This window comes from Ursus arctos, unplaced genomic scaffold, assembly GCF_023065955.2.
Source record: "Ursus arctos isolate Adak ecotype North America unplaced genomic scaffold, UrsArc2.0 scaffold_22, whole genome shotgun sequence".
Taxonomy (NCBI): Eukaryota; Metazoa; Chordata; class Mammalia; order Carnivora; family Ursidae; genus Ursus; species Ursus arctos.
In genome coordinates, this window is record NW_026622897.1 from 53,109,806 (window position 1) to 53,130,104 (window position 20,299).

General features: G+C 54.9%; 1 protein-coding gene across 2 annotated transcripts in view; it reads right to left on the bottom strand.

The window, feature by feature from the left end:
* Positions 1 to 4,043: 4,043 nt before the first annotated feature.
* The window catches only part of SLCO2B1 (solute carrier organic anion transporter family member 2B1), a 46,200-nt gene continuing 29,944 nt past the window's right edge, over positions 4,044 to 20,299 (bottom strand). For both annotated transcript variants that reach the window (XM_026518109.4, XM_044390866.3), the window contains exons 8-14: positions 20,098 to 20,200; positions 16,446 to 16,803; positions 13,392 to 13,557; positions 8,973 to 9,136; positions 7,293 to 7,357; positions 6,905 to 7,025; positions 4,044 to 5,930 (exon numbers count right to left, since the gene is read on the bottom strand). In XM_026518109.4, the coding sequence (XP_026373894.2) occupies positions 5,750 to 5,930; positions 6,905 to 7,025; positions 7,293 to 7,357; positions 8,973 to 9,136; positions 13,392 to 13,557; positions 16,446 to 16,803; positions 20,098 to 20,200 (1,158 nt within the window). In that variant the 3' untranslated portion in view covers positions 4,044 to 5,749. The remainder of the gene's footprint in view (positions 5,931 to 6,904; positions 7,026 to 7,292; positions 7,358 to 8,972; positions 9,137 to 13,391; positions 13,558 to 16,445; positions 16,804 to 20,097; positions 20,201 to 20,299) is intronic.

Sequence of the window (20,299 nt, forward strand, 5' to 3'; positions counted from 1 at the left end):
GTTTCTCCCATTTTTAGGATTGAGAAAACCGATGCTGAGATGAGGGCAGTGACTTTTCACACCTGGAAAGTGGCAGCGCTGGGATTTGCCCTCGTGTCTGTTGGATTCCAGAGCAGAGGGAACCTGGTTCTGTTTCCTCAGCTGGGATTTCTGCAGGGTGAACGTTGAGGAACTGGGAATGGGAGGAGGAGGTCTCTTCCTCTGATGTGTTTTCTCTCCCTTTCTTCATTCCACCACGTTAGTTAGCAGCCACTACGTCATCTAGTGTGTACACGTGACTCCGGGATAAAAAGTTGTATCAGAAAAAACAGTAAAGTTTTGAGAGGCTTTTGAGTGACCTTGGACAAGTTTCTGCACTTTTCTGGGCTGTGGTTTCTTTGTCTGCGATATGGGGAATATAGTCCTCCTTCCATGTGCCTCACCAGGAAACCTTGAAGATCAGGTGTGAAGGGATTTTGTAAAATGCAAAGCATCCTGATTATGGGTCTGCTTTGAGTTGGGAGCACCCCTGACCTGGACTCTCACAGGCTGCAGGGGGTGGGGATGGGCAGCTCCACCCAGTGGCCTCTGCACAAGGGGCAAGTGCTCCCTCTTCTCTCCCACCCGAGTCTAGCTTCAAGAGACAGAGAATACTGAGAGAAATTGAAGGCCCCGACCCACTTCTTCAACCTCATCCCTCACCATGACCTCTCTCTTAGGCCACACCGCAGCCTGGCTGAGCTAGTGGAAATTCCCCAAGCCTGCCGGGAGCTTTCTGGATGCTGAGACTTTATCTGTGCCATTTCTTCTCCCTGGACACCCTTCCCAACTTCTTCACCTGGTGTGTTCCTACTCATCTTTCAAGACTCAGCTTAGATGCCCCCACTTCTAGGATGCCTCTCTTGACCTGGCTCAAGGCCTCCTACTTCTCCCCTTGATTAGTGCACCAGCCTCCTGCCTGAGCTCTTGGCCTCCAGCTTCCTTTTTCCACTCAAAGCCCCCATGGTGCAGCCAGCAGCCTTTCTAAAACACAAATCTTGTCCTGTCACTCCCTGCTTAAAATAACCAGTCAATGGAACAATCCATCAATCAATGCTTCAAGGGCTTCTCCTTGCCCTCAGGAAGATATCCAAAGCCTTCAGCTGGAACTCAAGGCTTGGTCCCCGCTGGTGTCTCCAGCCTCAGCGCTCTTGTCTCTCCTGATTGCCCTGCACACGCAGTACACCCCTGCCACCTTGCTCTTGTATCATATCTGAGATGCAGCTTACTCTCTCGTGCCTCCCTGTCTTTGCTCATCCTGTTATTTCTCATGCCCATTCCCATCTCCTCCACCTGGGGACTTCCTGCCTAATCTTCTAAGCCAGTTCTGCTTTAACCTCTTCTGGAAGCCTTACCTGGTGGCTCCAGGAAGAGTTCATGGCTTCCTCTTCTTCCTTCTCTTATATGACAAGTCATGCTTTTGTTACTGTTTGCCAGTTTGTCTGTTTACACTGGGAGTTTGCTGTATCTGACCCTGGCTGTGTCCCCAGCAGTGCTGGTGTGGGGGTACAGAGCAGCCATGTGGGATTTGTTGGTTGGGTGGTTGGTTGAATGAGTGAATGGTGGATGAATCCAGCCTTGAACCATCACTTCTTGGCCAGCCCCAGAACTGCTGTTTCCCCGGGTAAGCCCATTTTATAGCAAAAAGGGAAGCAGAGGAAGGGACTGCTCTGGAAGGGAGAAAGAAAATCAATAAAAATGTAAATCTAGTTGAGAAAAGCTGTCCCAGGCTGGCTGTGGGGAGAGATAAGACTGGGCAGGCTGAGCCCTGGCTGACAGTGGAAGGGAGATTAGGTGACAAGCAGAGCTGCAGCCAGCGCAAAAGGAGTGTGTCTCCCCTCAGTGGGACCTCCTCCCTCTACCTTCACCCCCAATCCCGCCCCCATGCTCTATGTGCTCCTTAAATTCTTTCAGGGACAGGGGAAGGAAACTTACAAATATTGGTCATCCGGTGCACTGCCTGAGCACGAGTATGTTGTTATTTGGTCTTCACAACTTTTGGGAGACAGGAGATAGGAATGATCAGTCTTACTGTACAAGTGAAGAAACAGATGCAGAGAAGTGCAGGCTCACACCGTGAATAAGTGGCAGTCAGGATTTGAACCCAAATCTCACTGACTCTAAACCTCTGTTCTTTTCCCTCCACTCCACTGGAGGTCTACAGCCAGACTTCAGATGGTCCCCAGCCTCTGAAATCAGAGGCACAGGTGTTTATATGATTGTGTGCGATTTTAACGGAGATACATCTTGTTTTATTCTTTAAGGTGGTCGTCCTCCACTCTCCATTGCCTGTACCAAGCTGTCTCCCTAGAGGTGGTGGCTTTTGAGTTGAGTCTGGAAGATTGGGTAGGACTTCATGAAGTGGGATGGAGAGGCAAGCAGTGGGGTGGGGATGAAGAAGGCCCATTAGGTAGAGGGAAGAGCACATGTTGGGGCCTGTTGGGGGAAAGGATCAATAGGGCTAAAGAATGGCGAAGGTGCTGTGGGTTCTTGCTCTTCATTTATTTGTACTCCGGTCATGGTGCCTGTCTCCTGGCTCTGGAGAGGCATCTCCCTGCTGCTAGAAAGTTGCATAGCCCCAGGGGCCAGAGGGTCTCCGAGCCAGGCATCAGGATGTTCATTCTGGTTCCAGGAGAAACTGCTGGATTTTCCCACCGGTCAACTCTAGCCTGGAGACAATGCCTTTCTCCCAGCTTCCAGATGCAGGGTGAGAAGAAAGTGAGCTCATAGATGCAATGGCTCGTGGCTCCTCATTGGCCAGAGACCATAAGAGGGCTGCTCCCTGGACTCCCTCGGTCCCTGGAAACCCCTCCAGCCCTGACCTGCTCCACCCCTGGCTCTCAGCCCTGTGTCTCTCTTGTCATGACTCCTGGCATCTCCTCGCCCTGACCAGCCTGGGAGGTTTTAAGCACAAGGACCTCATTTTCTCCTTCAAATCTCAGCTCGACCAAGAGGTGGACTCAGCATGAAGCTAATGCTGCTTGAGTATCATCGTCTCTCCTCAGGCCCAGGGAGAGGCCTCTGCAATGTGTTCAGGTTGTCGTGTTCTTGGGAAATTTGCAAAGGTAGGGTACTTTAACCACAAGTAGTTAAGATGGCTAGTTCTTTCTACTCCAACTACTTGTGTCCCAGTTTCTCTTAAAGTGAGGTGGGTTGGAGGGGCCATGGGCATTTCTGGGATCTAGCTAAGGGGCAGTTCAGTTGAAGATCAACTTAATTTGGGTTCATTGGGATATATTTCGATGGTTCTCAGTCACCTCTGTATCTAGATAACTCATTGCTAGCCACCTGCATGTAGAGAATGGCCTCTAAGGAATCTTTCTACCAACTGTCCAACTCACTCGGCATTGTGACATCAAGGTCTCATATCCAGAGGTCATCTTGTGACATAAATGTGTTTTATGCAGCCTGGCCCTGGAAGTACGTGGGCAATGGAGCAAAAACAGGTTTGCAATGATGGAACCAGAAGCGAGGCTGCAGAAAATCCTTCTAGTCATCAGGGGGACAAAATGTATTTTATATGTGTGTACAACAGTTAGTAAAAAATATGCTATTTTTCTGAATTGTGTGATGTATTTGCTTTGACTTCTTTTCTCATTCTAGATAAATATTCACTTTCTTACCTAATTTTGTGCTCCTTTTTAAAGAGGGCTCCCCAAAGTGTATAAGTTTCAGTTTCCACAAAACCCTGGGTCTACCTTTTATGTTCTGTATGATCTTGGGCAAGTTGCTTATTCTTTCTGCACTGTTTCCTCTTCTGTAAAGAACGAATGACAGTTTGAACAGGTGAGGACTTGGAAAGCTTCAGGAAACTTACTGCATTTCTGAAACCATTACAAGAGGAAGTAACCCAGTCAAATGAAAATTAGACCAGAATATACAGATAGGGAAAGATGTCATATACAAGAAATAACAGTGAGCAATAAATCCAGTAAAACTTAAATCTAAATAACTGGAAATAATGAGGTTGTTGCAAACTGTAATGCACTTTGTAAGAAAAGAATTTTGTAATATAAGAGACATTATGCAAGAACAAATTTAATAATAAGCCGTGTCTATAATTCCAGATTATTTCTGCAAAACCTGGGAAACAGGAGGAAGGTGAAGAAATATACGCACGTGAACGGCCTCACTTTGTTGGAGGAAACTTTGAGGTTCTTGGCATTGATAAATACAGGCTCAGATATTTATTCAACATTTAAAGGTATCAACCAGTAGAATCAAAATGAGAGTTAGAACATCTGTACCTTCTTCTTCCTCTTCTTTCACTTGGGAGAGCCTCAAAGTCCTGCCGCAGGAGCTGCTCGGAAGGCCAGAGCCACACATGCCCCCAGTGCCCCCACCCCGCCTGCCCCACAGCTTCTCCTCTGTCTCCAGCACAGGGCTGGACACAGGGCTTAGGAAGCCGCTGCTGACAGCTCTGTCTCCTGTCTCCCAAGCAGCAGGTCCCAACCAGGTCAGGTGTGTGGTGGGGCGACAGAACGGGCTGGAGTAGATCGGAAAACTCTCTCCCCCTCCCCGGGGGGATAATCAAGCCAGAGAAGACCGGCCATAAAACAAGACAAGGCCCACTGAAGGACCAGTTGGTTCAGACCCAAGCATTCCACAGACGCACTCATTACACAGAGCTGGACATTACAGACCTTGGCCTTACAAAGAACAGGTCCTTACACCAACTCAGGCATCGCAGAGAACCAGATGTTGCCCGCAAAACGTGGTTATCACAGAACAGCCATTATCTACATAGCGCTAGACGACACAGATTCGAGCACCCTGGAGGAAATGGTGAAATTCGGATTCTAGTCAACAGGGGTCACAGTGATTTTGGTGGGCCTGGTCAAATGTGTGAAGTCTTGGCCATGCGTAAGTGAATTCACACACCAGTGAATGTGTGCTGTCTTTGGTCTTTGAAGTCAGAAAATGCCCAAGTATGGGGCCCGGATCTCCCTCCCGGCTGGAGCTCCTAAGGCAGAGACCAGCCTCGCCGGACTGTGCTCCCCTGAGGCAAGGACTGGAATTTCCTGAGTCTACAGAGTGAGCCTCCCCCCTCAGCTAAGTGCCCCCAGGGCCCTCACACCAGGTTTGCTGAAGGCCCTGATCCGCCTGATGTTCTGGGTGTGAGGCTGGCTTCCTCCCCAGTGGGCCCCCCTCAGAGCCCAGGGCTCTGCCTCCAGGGGGCGCCAAATAGATATTTCTTTGCAGAGGCCGTCCCGGCCCCACCTCCAGGCCGAGTGCGGCTGGGGAGGAGACCTGAGTCCATCCTGACCACACAGATGGTCATAGTCGGAAGGGGCCAAAAAGCTGGCAAGTCCATTTCCACCTGTCAGAGATGGTGGCTGAGGCCCAGAGAGGGTACGGTGCTCCCAGTGAGCGGCAGAGCTGAGCTAGGACCAGGTGTGTAAGGCCACCTGGCCTACTATTGTCTACATCTCTATTCTAGGGCCTGGGGGAAACATATACAGTCCTTCCACCAGGAAAGCCTGGTTTCAGGTCAGCCTGTCTGGCTGGGGGAGGAAGGGGAAAGACCATCGTGCTTTAGAAGTGGCCAACACACCAAACCCCTAGACAACTCTTTGGTTCAGATGAGTAACAAAGGCCCAGAGGGGGTCAGTGACTTGCCCCAAGTCACAGAGCAAGTTAGCAGAGGAGTCAGAATTGGAAAACAGGGTTCCTGACACCCAAGATTGGGCAAAGGGCTCAGAGGAGGTACTCCCGCCACTCTAGGGCCAGCTCACACTCTGGATTCCTCAGGCTTCTTTCCTGGCTGTGACGCTAACAGCTGCTGCTGTAGGCCAGAGGTGGATACGGTCACCTGGGTCCCCTCCTCTTTGTCCTGCTGCCTTAGGATGGCCAAAATCAAAGCGAAGCAGGCCAGGGAGCCTGTCTTGAAGAAGAACTGGAGGCCAACAAACCTGGAAAAGACCAAGGGACCCGTGAACTCAGGACCTTCCTGTCCAGGGCTTGGATGTCCTTGGAGTGGGGCAAAGTGGGGTCAGCCATCATCACCCATTGTGTGGTCAGAGACATTGAAGCCTGGGGGGAAAAGAGGCAGCCCCAGAGGGAGAGGCTCTGCAGAAGGAGCCCTGGGCAGGGAGGTAGAAGCCTGGGCGTCCTCCTTGCCCTGTCCCTGGCTGGCTTGTAGCTTGGGCCAGCTCTGCCTCTCTCTGGCTGTCGAAGGGCTCAGGGGGCCTGACAGTTGCAACTTTAGATCACCTCCCCGCCACAAGAGGATTCCCTCTCCCCTGTTTGCCTAACTCGCCAAGGCTCTTATCTGCTTTTTCCTCCTCTAGGAAAGGCCCTGGTCAGTCCCGGCCCGCAGGAGCCATGCCCTCCTCAGCCTTGTTAGCAAGTCCCCTCCAACCCCCCATCCCATCCCAGCAGCCTCTCTGCCTTCAGGTTCCTTTGGGCTCCCCACTGCACAGATGGGAAGACTCAGTTCTAGAAAAGGCACGTCTCCCGATGAGAGAGACAGAGCTGGGCTGGATCCCAGGCCTCCTGTGTCCTAGATAGGCCTTCTCCCAAGCCCACTTCAACTCCTGGTCTCTCTCACAGCTGGGCTTCTCCCCTGATTCTCCCCCCACTCAACCACGATGACACATTTCCTGCACAGACCATGGTTAGACTGTCTGGGTTCAAAGCCTAGTTTATCACCCATTATCAGCTATGTGACCTTGGGCTGCTTTAACTATCACTTTCTTTATCCGTAAGAGTAGGGCACAGTGGCTGGCTCGTAGGACTGGTGAGCTCAGTACGGGACATTGCACCTGCTACCTAGCAGCAGGATATAAACGGGCCTCTCGTCCCTGCTGCTGTCCTACCCGGGACCCCAGGAGTATTTCCAGTAGCCTTCCCACAGGGCCCCGGCAGCCCGCACCCCAGGTCTCACCGGTTTCGGAGCAGGTCGTGGTCATAGTAGCGGCAAACGGCCCGACGCCCACAGCTCTGGGCCCAGTGCACACAGGTGGTGTCGATGGCGCTGCCGTGGATCACTGGGCTCGGCATCCAGGCTGCAGGAGGAGGTGAGCAGGGGACAACGGGGCCTGGCATTCCTACTCCCTGGCAGACACAAGCCCACCCCTTACCCTGGTGTGAGATGCGCCTCTCTGGAGGGCTCTTTAGCTGTTTGCACACCCACCTCCAGGGTCCCAGGTCAAATCTGTTGCCCCATGAGCCTGTGAACTCTAAGGTCAGGAACTGGGTCCCACTCACCCCTGTACCCCCAGGCCCAGCACACAGTGGGTGTCTGAACTAAGGGTCCCAGGAAGGTTCTTTACCCAAAACCCTCAGGAGCATGAACTGGATCCCCACAGCCAGGGTCTTGTCTTCTTTCTTCACTCCCCTAACGAGCACAAACACGACCACATGAGGATTGAGAGGGTCCTGACCCCCAGGGGCTCTCACCATCCCCTTCTCTCTCACCACCCAGGGCCTGCCTTCCCCCAGTCTAAAGGCCCTGGGGTAGGCTCAGGCTCCCCACTCCATTTCCCTTCAACCTGCGGAGTCTAGCCCCCACATTCCAGGCACTCCCACTAGCCATCAAGGACCCTGTGCTGGCCTCCCTGTCTTCCTGCTCACAGACACTCCCCCGCCCTGGGCCCACCAAATTCCTCCCCCGTCCTCCCACGCTCAGCAAAATCTGAAGCTAGGTAGCCAGACCTGCCTTCTAACTTCCCCAAGTGCTGTGAGGCCCCAGCCTAGGGTGCCTGGGCTCCTCCTTGTAATGGCAGCAGCTGGTGTTAACGGAGTGCTTACGACAGGCTCTGTCATTCTATACCGCAATCCCTACCTCACACCCTATGAGGTAGGTTATACCATTAGCCCCCTTTTACAGATAAGGAGACTGATGAATGTTTAGATAGGTTAAGTGAGTCGGCTGAGATCCCACAGCAGGTGGGTGTCAAGAGTCAGAATCTGCAGCCCACTGCCTGCATTATCTCCTCTTACATGGCCTTCCTGCTGGGACATCCATTCCTCTACCTTCTCTCTGGCGGCCAGCCTGTTTATAGATCTACGCGTTGCCTCATATTTGTAAGGGATGCCACCCCCCTTTTAATTTTCCAGAAAACAGGGAATTAAAATAATCCCAGGGATGCCTGGGTGGCTCAGTTAGTTAAGTGTCTGCCTTTGGCTCAAGTCATGATCCCAGGGTCCTGGGATGGAGCCCCAAGTCAGGCTCCCTGCTCAGAGGGGAACCTGCTTCTCTCTCTACCTGCTCCTTCTCTATCTCTCTCTCTCTCTCAAATAAATAAATAAATAAATATCTTTAAAAAAAGTAGTTTAAAAAAATAATCCCAGCACAATGAAAATTTGTAATCCCCCCCCCCCCGAGGGGGTCCCCTTATTCCAGGCCCCACCCTAGGAATGCTGACTTTGGCCTCAGGTAACAATTTGTCTGTCCCAGCAGGCACCCTCAGGACAATGGCCAGAAAGATCTTGGACCCAGAGGCAGTGCTCCTGTGGGCTGGGTCCACAGCGGACACGGACACGTAAGTGCTCGTTGACCTGAAGCATCGTGAACCACAGTGATAGGGTTTGGTTTTCTGGATGGACCTCCTGCAGACCGCCCACTACAGGCAGGGGGAGGGAGGAGGTGGGCAGTCAGGGGGCACTCCACTCTCTCCTCACTGTGACTGGGTGGCCTCTCCTCCCCCGGGGCAAGCAGGGGCCTGGCTCTGGGCCCTGGCACCAGTACTACTCTACCCAACACTTGCCACAGACCTGGGGCTCGCTTCTGAATTCCTCTGAGCCCCAGTTTTCTTATCTATCAATGGGGGGGGGGCCGTCACTTTAGTAGGTTGCCATGAGGACGAAGACGAGGCAGTGAGGACCCGGTCTGTTACGGGGGCCCAGGACACCTGAGTGGCCTCCTTCTTCAAAGCCCGCCTTCGGGATCCCTGCTCCTGCCTGGGGTTAAGGACTTCTCGGTACCCAGTGGGCCGGCCCGCCTCTTTCACCTGAGGATGAGCATGAAGGAAGGTGTGTGGGTGAGACTGGCCAGCGCCGCTCCCAGGCTGACCAGGAGCATGAAGGGCAGCACCAGGCCGCCGCAGGCCGAGTCGCAGGAGCCCGCCGGCACGGGGCCACCCCCCGCCACGCAGCTGCAGTTGGCGTAGAAAACCTAGGGCGGAAGGGGCGGAGAACAGCCCTCAGGAGCCTCCCAGGGCACGTGGCTGGCCGAGTTTGGCCCCAGACGGCTTGTGAGGGACCCGAGGGCACCAGCCAGCGGCTGCAGAGCGGGCCGGAGACGGGGATTTCTGGCCGCGGGCAGCCCCGCAGCTACCCAGACACACACGCTCTCTGCACACGGGGGCTGGGGCTGTGCGGCCAGGGAAGCGGAGGACGGAAAAGGGAGAGGGGCTGGGACAGCGTCACCGCCCGCGGCACCACACACACACACACACACTCACACACATCCCACGATCACTCTCACACACACACCACAGTCCCACGACACACACCCACACACCTACACACACGTGCACACAAACTCTCATTCTTTCACCTGGTGATGTCAGAATGCTCCAAATTCCTGACGGTCTGCGCCAGGAGTCAAAGTAACCAAGAGTGTTTTGGGGATCTCTCTCATGCTCTCTCCCTCTCTGTCTCTCAAATAAATAAATAAAATCTTAAAAAACAAAAAACGATTTAAGAGTGTTTTGGGGAAGGAACTCAGATTTTCCAGCTCAGGGCCCCCTCTTCTATTTTACTAGGTCTTCCAGGGCCCTGGGTTGCCCAGGAGACTCTCCACGAGAGGTTCAAGCACAGGAGAGAGGGACGCAGATGGCACCATGGGAACTTGGCATCAGCAGGTGAGGGGCAAGGAAGGCTTCACTAGAGAGGGGTGCTGGATTTGGGTCTTGAGGAATGAATAGGAGTTTGCTAAGAGGAAAACTGAAATGAGTAGAGGCAAAGTCAAAAGTAAAAGCACATGAAAGTGGCACGAAAAGAGCGCTGCAAATCTTTGCCCGGAGCAGAGCACAGAGCGGAGGCGCTCGAGGGCTGCACTGGGATGGCGTCGTGAAGAGCTTGGGACACAAAAGAGGAACCTGGACGGATGTTTCTAGAAACACAGAGGACCGGGGCCTTGCCAATCCAGCTGACAACACAATGCCGGGTAAAGTATTGAAAACGTTGTCCTGAGTGCACCCGTGCGCTGGCAGAAACGGAAAACCGCTCAGAGAGGTCGGAACCCAGCGAGGTGAGCAGGGTCCTGAAGCAAGCTTTGGCCCCAGCATGTTTGCAAACCTACACGAGGGAGTACAGCTTTCTGAGGTCTGGGGGCTCCAAGGCCGGAGGACAAAGCCTAGCTCTCCCTCGGGCCAGAGTGAAGTCCAATAGGAGATCCCCCTCCCCCAAACTGGGACCCCCTCCAGAGGCTAAAGTATGTGAAAAGCTGACCCCTTTTCAAACTGCAAGGAACAGCTCCCAGGCTGGCCCAGGGGTGTGTTTGATTGCAGCCCGCATTCCCACCCCCACGTGGCCTGGAAAACTTCCAGCCTGAGATTCTTTCAGTAGTGGTCTCCACTGCCAGAGCATTCGGGTGCCTCACAGGAGCAAAGCAAGCCAGAAGCCTAGGCTTTTCCTCCCCATAGAACAGTTTCTGACCAGTGTGTCCCAAGGAGCCTCGGCCCCTGCTGGGAGACAGGTGTGCAGGGATGGGTGCCATCAGCCTTCAGGGTGGTCTGCTCGGCCTGGGGCAGCCTCTCACCTCCAGCCCCAGCAGCCTCATACACTCCCATTGTGAAAAGGGTTGGGAGTCCCTGAAATGGACTCTGGGAGCCTTGGGGAGAATTTAACCGTGGGAGGGACGAGAACTTACAGCACCAAAGTCGCTCTGCCTCCTGCAAGAGGACAGGCCAGACAGGAGAGGCAGGCCAAGAGGCCCACCCTGGAGAGAGTGGTGGGAGTGGGAGGAGGATGGAGAAAAGCCTTTTGATTTGAGAAATACTTAGGAGGTAGAATTAGGGCAAGGTGAGAGAGAGAAGGAGAGAGACCCGGGATTCCCGCTGGGGTAACTGGCCGCTCTTTCCATTGCCCGCAGGGTGCCTGGGCCTAAGGCTGCTGCCACGTGCGTGCGCCCTGCTGAGCGCACCCTTTGGACCTTTACCTCCAGGCTGAGCAACCCACTGGGTTGGAGGTACAATGGAGGGACAGCTAAGGGGAGAAATACGCCAGGCAAGGTTGCTGGAAGAGAAGGACCCCGCGCTCAGGCCCTTTCTGAGTAGCAGGAGATGGCTGGGACCGACACAAAGCTAGAGGCCCTCCCCTTGGAGCTTTCCCAGCTCTCATTCACATTCATCTAACTCCGGCAGCAAGTTCTTCTTATGGGTGACTTCCATCTCTCCAGCTGCCTCCCATTCTCACAGCCTGTGAGCCTCAGGTCCCCCCAGCCACCCACCTCCCCCCATCTTTCCCCTGGTTATTTACTCTGTAAATGGTTACTGAGCGCAGCCGTGCTGGCCACTGAGCGACGCAGCCCTGGGCCCGCGAGCTCGCTCACAGTCGATCTGATGAGGCAGGCTCGCTGAGAGACTCTTCCAGGAGACGATTCCAGAGCGACAGTTCCTGTGTGCTGACCACGACCCAGCGGCACCCTCCTCCAAATACAATCCCCAGACACAACCTCTGAGGACGCTCTGGGGAGGGGGCTGGGCTGGGAGGCCCGAACCCTGGGTTGTAATCCCAATTCTGGCATTAAGACTTTGGGCAATGCCTGGTCCTTTCCCGAGCCTCCCCTTCCCATCTGTATAATGGACATAACAGGGGTGTATGCTACCAACTGCTTAAAATTTCCCAGTTGCTATGCTAAGCGCTTTTCGTGGGCTTTGTCATATGGCTCTTTCCTCACTATTTAATGAATCCACCTGAGGAAAGCATTTAGCAGAGTGGTTGGTATACAGTAGGTACTCAGTACAATCACCTCCGTTTTATAGACCAGGAAAACGGAGGCACAGATTAAATAATTTGCCTGAGGGAACAGAGCCAGTAACAGAACAGGGATTCGAACCGGGTGGCCTGGCCTCGGTGCTCAGGGGCCCATATCTACAACAGTTTACTGTTCCCTGGGGGATCTCGCCCCAGCTGGCAGGGCCTGGGGCCCCCTGGAAGGTCTCAGGGAGGTGAAACCAGGTAAAGACAGTGAGTGCCAAGGAGGCGCAAAGTCTGGGATTTCCATGATTGCAAACGCGAACAGTTCACAGAGCCCAACTGGCGCCTGCTGGCTTGAAGCCCCATCGGCCAGGTGCTTTCCTCTGCAGCAGCCCGTGGGGCCCACGTCTCTGCCTGGAGGAGCCCTGGGTTGGGACACCGATGCCCAGGATGGATGCAAAGGCAGGAGAGCCTCCTAACAAAGGTGGGGAGCTCTGGAGAGAGGGACGTGTTGTCAGAATGGCCAGCCTCGGGGTCTGAGGAAGGCATGTATTCTCCTCAGTGGTTGTTTGGGGGACTGAGGAGAAAAGGGAGGACGAGTGGCTAGTCTTGGTGACCTGGTTAAGGTTCACACAGAGTACATGGCTGTTGCTTTATTCTGACTCCTTCCCTGCTGGGAATTCCTTGAGGGTAGGGCCCCTTGGCTCTGGGTCCTCCTCCTGGCACAGACGAGGAGCTCTGTGAAGGTTGGTTGATTGACTGAATGACTGACTGGGCTCGCTGTCTCCCCATCTCCTAGCCTGCACTCTGCTCACCTTCCTCCATACTATGGCCTCGAGTGTGATCAGACACAGATCTGACCCTGTCACGAGCCTATTCAATGCTCCCCATCGCTCTCTTGGTAAAGTCCCTTCCGGTGGCCAGGCATTCAAGGCCCTTCTTTGCCTGAGCCTCACTTTTATGCTTCTGCTCCAACAAGTTCTTTGCAGTTTCTTGAAACACTGTGTGCACGTGTGTGCAGACGCTGCTTCTGCGGCTCCCCCTGCCTGGAAAGCCCTTTCCTAGGTTGCTCACTCATCCTTGACGATCCAGCACACACGCCACGCCCCAGGAAGACTTCTAGGACCCTCCCAGGCGGGATGCACCTTCTTCCATCTTTGTCTGTACTTGTGGGGACCATTTCTCCTGCCTCTCACCACCCCTGGAATTCCTGACATGTTTCCTTTTGCCTCTCCCCTGCACAGACAGCTGGAGCCAGATCAGGTCCCCTGTGCTCTGGGGCCTGGCACAGGGCTGGGCCCAGCCCGGCAATAGAAGTTTACTGCAAGAGTTCTGTTCTACATTGGCCGACAGAAGGAGACAGACTGGCCAACAGATAGACAGACAGATGGAGAGAAAAGCCACAGAATGAAAACGCGCAAAGATGGAGCGCGGGATGGGGGCACGAAGACAGGGCGGGGCAGAGCCCAGGGGAAGCAGGGGGAGCAGTCGGAGGCCAGACCCACCTGACTTTTGTCCAGAGCCTCCTGGACCAGCCGGCTTGTGCAGCCTGCCTGGCAGGGTGTGAGGTATTCCACATGGTTTCTGGGGTCACAGACGGGGTTAAAGTCGTCCTCGGGGCAGGAGCAAGGCTCTGCGCAGGCTGGAAACAGCTCCGGTCCAGGCAGGTTGCTGGTGGGAGAGAAGGCGGCAGGGTTAGCCTGGCCTTCCTGCTCTCAGTCGTGAACCGGGCCACCCCAGTGCGGCAGCCCGGCTCCCCACCCTGAGAGCGATGGCCAGAGATTCAGCTCCACACAGAGCTCTTTACTGTCAGGGCTGCTCCGCGCGGCGAGCTCCCTGAAATGGAGGTGTGCGAGCAGGGAGATGGGCTAGGAGGTCCCAACGGGAGGAGTGGGGAGTAGAGTCTGACGGAGGCCTCTGAGACCCGGTCCAGCCCCAAAAGCCTATGAGCCTTTGAACTTCTACAAATATCTCTATCCCTCAATGGCCCTTCTTTAGGGAACACAAGATAAATTCGTCCCAGAATTTAGTCTCAGATGAAAAGGGCCTTTTTCCTGATGGGCTGGATTGCTTCCTTTTCTTAGAAAATTCGAGTTCTGTATGTTGGACCAGTCAGGACACCTGACTAGCTGTGGGATCACCGACTTGTCCCTGCCTCTCTCTGGACCTCAGTGTCTCTGTCTGTCAGCTTGGCTGCGGCCCCCCCTCCCATCGCCATCCTGCAGTCTCATGCCACGGCATGACTTAGTCCCGCCAACTCCCTCTGGAGGGCCTGCCCCCAAGTCCCAGGAGCACCCCCACTCTAGTCAGCTGGGAGATCAGAAGAGAGGTTGAGTCCGAGGGGACAGGTCACCCTGGGCAGGGTGTGGGAGTGGCCCCTGGGACTCAGAGGAGGACCCGACTCCGTGGCTAGGAGGGAGAAAGCCTGCCAGGGAGCCTACGGCCAGGCTACAGAGGAGGACGAGGCCGTAGTGGGCAGCTGAGGGTCCTGTGGGCCTAGGGTGGGTGTGGGCAAAGGCCCAGACAGAGGGGCAGGTCTGGCCAGCTTAGTGACATCTCAGTGCCCTGGAGAAGAGGCTCAGCTCAACAGGGGCTGGGGAGGCGGATAGGACAACTGGGTAACCAGAGCTGGGAGTGGGGAGGGGGCATTGGGGAGAGGTGAATTCACTCCTTTCCTCAAGAGGGGGTTTCCCTCTGACAGTGGGTGGGGGAAGATCATCACTTCTTCCTTCCCTGCCAAGCAGGAAAGGAAACAGGCTGGCACTGCCTGAGCTGAGGTGGAAGGAAGGAAGCAGCAGGAAGGCTGAGTGGATGAGAGCCGGGGGCCGGGGGGCTCTTCCTCAGCCCCTTGCTCCCGTGGGGAGAGCCCTGGCTTCAGGCTCTGTCCCTCCCAGCTGGACAGCCCCTGGCTGGGCGACTTCACCTCTCTGAGCCTCACCGTCCTCATCTGTGAAATGGGGAAAATGCTACAACCCATCTCGAGATGCTGTGAAGGTTCAATGAGACAGAATATGGGAAGAGCTGGGCAGGAGGCTGGGTGTGTGGGGGACCCTCAGTTCTTGGCAGCTGTCGGTATCACTAGTTGGCCTGAAATATGAGAAAGCCTCCGAATTTGCTCAGTTGGTCCCAAAAAGCTTCTTCAATGAATTAGAGCCCAAAGCTCAGTGAGTAAATTGCAAGAACAAAGATGAGATGAGATGACAGAGGCAAGGTGAGAGGCAGAAGAAAAGGGAAATAGGTATGTGTGCTAGGCTGACTTTTTTCCATTTACTTTTTGGAAACAAAAAAAGAATCATTTAAAGGCCCTGGCTCAGGGCGCCTGCATGGCTCAGTTGGTGTCCGGGCTCTGTGCTCAGCAGGGAGTCTGCTAGAGATCCTCTCTCTCCTTCTCCCCCTGCCCCTCCCCACCTCATGCACTTTCCTTCTCTCTCTCTCCCTCCCTCCCTCTCTCTAAAATATATAAATCTCTTTTTAAAAAATTAAATAAAAATAAAGGCCCTGGCTCGCTCCTCAGTCCGGGGACTTCAGGGGGCCTGGCGACAGCCCCACCTGCTGGGCTTAGAGTGGACAAGAGGCAGCAGAGTTGCCTGGCGGTTTGGGAGAAGAAGGGACGAGGAAGGAGGGGAAGGGAAAGGATAATGCAGGAGAGGTTGTGATGTGGGGCCCGGGCCAGAGAGAAGAGCTGAGGTTCCCTCAGGTGGGGAGAGCTGGCGTGTGGGTGGAGGGAGGAGATGCCCATGGAGAGGTGGGAACGGAGACAATTGGGGAATTCTAGCTGGGTCTTGGGCCAGCCTAAGCCTGGAGCAGTTCCCAGGAAAAGCGAAGTCATCTGGAGAAGAGGCAGCGATGTAACTTCCAGCATCCTCTCGAAGGCGGCCCCACCGGGAGAGAGCATATGTCTGAGGGTGGGAGGACGGAGAAACGACAAGAGAGATGGGCATCGGAGGCTTTCCTCCCGGTGCTGCCTCAGATGTGGGAAAAGAACCTTAAGTTTTAGGGTCACGGAACAACAGAATTTTAGCTGCCAGGCTCTAAGAACCGCAAGCCTTCAAGGCCTCTAGGCCAACCCCTTCCGAGAGCATAAGTCCCTTCGGCAGCGTCCATGATAGATGCCTTTCAGCCCCTGATCGCCCCCTCTCTCTCCACCCCCGCCCCCCGGGGATAGACAGTACACGGGCTCCCAGGCAGGCCTTTCCTCTGCCCAGGAGCGAAGCCTTCCTCACGCTGAGCTGGGTCCTGCTCTCTGATGTGGCCCCCACAGGGCTCGGCCACTCTGGAGATGCCGTCCCCACCGGTGACTTAGCCCTGCCTTGGCTTCCATCTCTCCCCAGGCCTGAGCTGTGCTGTCTGTGAAGGTCCATCCTTGCCCCTCCTAGTGATGCCTGACACCTTCACTGGAGACTCGGAGACAGAGGTCGCACTGCTCTGAAGCCAGCCGGGGAGGGGAGGAGAAGGTGCTGGTGCGACGTGAGCTTTGAGGTAGACGGGTACCCCATTCCCCTGACCTTGTCTGGGCCCCCTCTCTGACACCCTCCGCCACCTGCTTCCGGCACACTCACCCAGGCTGGCGGGTGATGCCTGCAATCTGGTGGGTGGAGCAGCCCATGAAGAAGAGGGGCAGGCTGAAAAGTAGGCAGAACAGCGCCCCCATCAGGCAAAGGACGCCACAACGCATGGGGCCCAGGTGGAGGCGCTTGACCAGGACGCCCCCGACCACGATGCCCACGATGGCCGTCGGGATGGTGAGGCAGCCTATGAGCAGGTTGGCGTAGGACGCTGTGACGGAAAACTGGCGCTCCAGGAACTTGGGCAGGAAGGTGGCCATGCCTGCCACCATGGACGACAGGCACACCTGGGACAGGACCACCAGGAGGAAGATGGGGTGGCGCAGGGTCCGCAGCAGCACCCTGGGGAACACTGTTGGGGTGAGCGGGGAGAAGGTCAGAGTGGGCAGGCCAGCCGTGCCTTCGTTTCTGTCCTGTCTTGCCCTGTTCAGTTGAAACTGGCCCGTTCCTTCCATGCCGTCTCGTTTAATTCTGCTGAACCCAATTCTAGCCCGTTACGTTTGACTCCTTTCCATTTAATTCTGTTCCCGCTTTTGAAACTCGGTTTCGTTCCATTCCATTGAGTTGGAGTGCACGCTATTCAATTGTGCCTCTTTTCATTCGATTTTGTCTAAAATTCAATTCCATAGAGTTCTATTCCACCCCTCCTATTCCATTCATCTCATCCCATCTCGTTCCATTTCTTCTGTTCAACTTACTCATCTCATTTTTTCCCACTAGGACCTTTTCATCCTGTCCTCCTCTAGCTCTCCCCAAGCCAACCCAGGCCTTTGTCTTCCCTCCTTATCTCCAGCACGGGACAGCGGCCTCTCCCCTGGTCTTCCATCCCTAGTTTCCGTTCTCTGCAGCATTTTACCTAACAGACCACATGTTCCCCTCACTTAGCCATCTTACTGTCTCCCCACCAGAATACAAGCTGCATTCAGAGCAGGGATTCTTGTCTGCTACGTTCATTACTGAATCTTCAGAGCCTGGGGCAGAGCAGACGCTCAGTAAATATTGATGGACTACGTGAAGGCACAAATGAATGGACAGACAGGCCAATATGTGATCCAATGTCCCAATGTTGGGGCAGAATAAGACCCCCAGAGAAGGTGAAAACTGAGCAGGCTTGGTGCTGGGCGGCTTCTCGACATAGGACAGAAGTAGGGCCTAAAGAACGGATCCGAAGGAGAAGGAATTCGTAGCAGGGAAACGGAAAGAACAAAAGCACGCAGAAAGGCGTAGAAGCGACGGGCCTGGCTTTGATGACCGCCCCAATCTTCCGTTATCTCCTAAACTGGGGTCTTGTGTACAGGTTTCCTCACTGCAACCTGCTAGCCTGAAGGGCATGTGACATGGGGCAAGTCTTCAAAGAGCTTCAGGCCCTTCATCGGCGCCCCCGGGGCAGCCAGGGTGAGGGTCAAGAATGCTTTATCTTCTCCCGCACACACATGAGCCATCCTCTCTCCACTAATGTCAAAAGAGAAAGGCCTGTGTCTGTGCCCGCAGCGGGTGAGCTGGAAGCTAACGTGAGGTGTGGGGGAGAGAGGAGGAAAGGCCCATTAAAGGTGACAGTCACAGGAGCAAACCACCTGGCAGTCGGGACTGGTGGGGAAAGATGGCCCTGGGGCTCCTCTGGGCCCAGTGGGAGGTCCCTCCTGTTCCTGCAGAAGCAGAACCAGGGCCTCTGTCGCTGGAGATCTCTGTCTGTCCTCAGAGCATGGCCAGAGCCCAGTCAGCTAGTTCTCTAGCCCCCTGGGCCGGGCCAGGAACCATTTCCTTCGAAGCCAGAAAATAAAGGCAAACAGCTGGTCAGGGTGGGTAGGAGCCGGGGCTGTGGAATTCCCCTTCCTTTACGTCCCAGGCCTTCCTCCCGTCCTGAGTCCCTCGCCCTACACAGTGCATTCAGCCAGCGTTTGCAGTGAGAAGGTGTGACGCGTGGCCTGCCCCCAGGTAGCTGTGCCAGCCTCCCTCCCTCCCTCCGTGAGCTGCCCCGGCCAGGATCAGCCCAGGCCCTGCAGGTGCCCTCACTGGGCAGGTGACGCCCAAGTTCATTTAGAGCGGGCCGGGGCAAGGCCGGCCGTTGCCAGGGGACTCCTAGTGTAAAGGCCCTTCCGCCTACTAGACCCCACCCCACCCACATTCCTGTGCCTCTCTGGCTGCCAGAGGGCTCTATCTCCTTACTTGTTTCTCTCTCCATGGCCTGTGCTAAGCATCCCAAGTGCACTTTGTACCCACCATCTATCTCTTTAGCATCTGCAGTCAGTCCTTAGAACAGATGGAAAATTCCTGGAGGGCGGGGCTATGCCTTTCACTTAGGTAGGGATACCAGCAGGGGAACTCCGGGGGCACCTCTGTTCCATAGCTGCTTCCCTTAGCTTAGTGTCTCCTCCATCAGACAGGTTAAGGCTCCTCTCCACACAGAGACTCTGTCTCCCTTATCAGACAGGAGCCTCTCACAGCTCAGAGGCCCCGTCATCCCTCACTGTAGGGATAGTGTTTCTTCCCTTTGTCAGGGGCCTCCCTTAACTCAAGGATAATGTCTTCCCCATCACACAGGGGCCGTCTCTAACTCAGGAACTGTCTTCCCCCAAGAATTTAGGCCTCCTCCAGCTGAAGGGCCACAGTTCCTCCTCCCTTTGGCTCCCCCACGGCCCCATGCGGTCAAGGCCAAGCCTCAAGTCACCACTGATTCCCTGGAACTCAGCAGAAAGCCCAGAAGCCAGGCTTGCTGACCAATTACAGGGCCTATAGCTAGCCCTGCCTCAGTATCCTCTAGGCTCACAGAGAAGCTGAAACCACCAGAGACAATCTGCCCAGGACACCCACTCCAGGATCCAATTTCAGTGATTGGTCCCAGCTTCCCTCTGGGCATAAGCCAAAGCAGTGATTAATAAACTCTCCCAAGGAGTGGCCTGCTGGGGCCTTCCAGCAGCTGGGGGGTGATCTGAGGTTAGGGAGTCCAAGCCCCTCCTGCCTTAGGCCAGGCCCTGATGCGGTCCAGCCCTCCCCTTCCCCCAGGAAGGCTGGAGAACTGGGGGCTGGATTACTGGTATCCCAACATCGAGTCTTAGGACACACTTCCAAGAATTGGGCCTAATTAACTTTCTGTTTCAAGAGTCCTCAGTGGGGGCAGGGGTGGGTGCCGAAGCGAACCCTGAGGTCATCACCCTCCTAAACCACAGGCAGCTCAACTTACTGTCCAGGGACATGGTCAGAATAATAGCAGTAGGGCAGGGGTGATAATTGAAAAAAGAATTGTACCTTATATAAGTAAAGGTGTTTTGTGTTTTTTTAAATAGTATACAAAAGGCTTTCCATTCATCACCCCATTTGATTCTCCTAATAGTCCTTGAGGGAAGCAGAGCAAGGATTATTGGCCCTGAGGGTTTGGAGAACGGAGAGGAGGGAGAGCCAGGCTTGCTGGGGGAAGGCACTTGAGCTTGACCTAAAGGGACAAGGAAGATTTTGATCGATAGCAATAAGAACTGATGTTCCAGGCAGAAGGGATCATAGAAGTCAAGATTTACAGGACTGTATGGTGCTCATGAGGGGTCTGCAGGTGTGAGAGATAAACCAAGAAGGGCAGGAAGGGGCTGGATGCCGTACGGCCCCACGTGCCCTCGGGTCCCACTTCGCTATAGCCTGGCCTGAGCTCCCTCACCTTTAATGAACTGGATCACCGTCAGGTCTGGTGCAATCTGGGCGAGGCTATCCTGCTTCTCTTGGGACTCCCCCGGGCTCTGCTCAGGGGGAGAATCTTCACCCTGGGAAAACACACAACCAAGGGCAGTCAGTGGGATGCCAGGCATTCTGCCCCGAGATGCCTGTGGGCTGGGGAGACACTCCGGGAGAGAAGAGGCTAT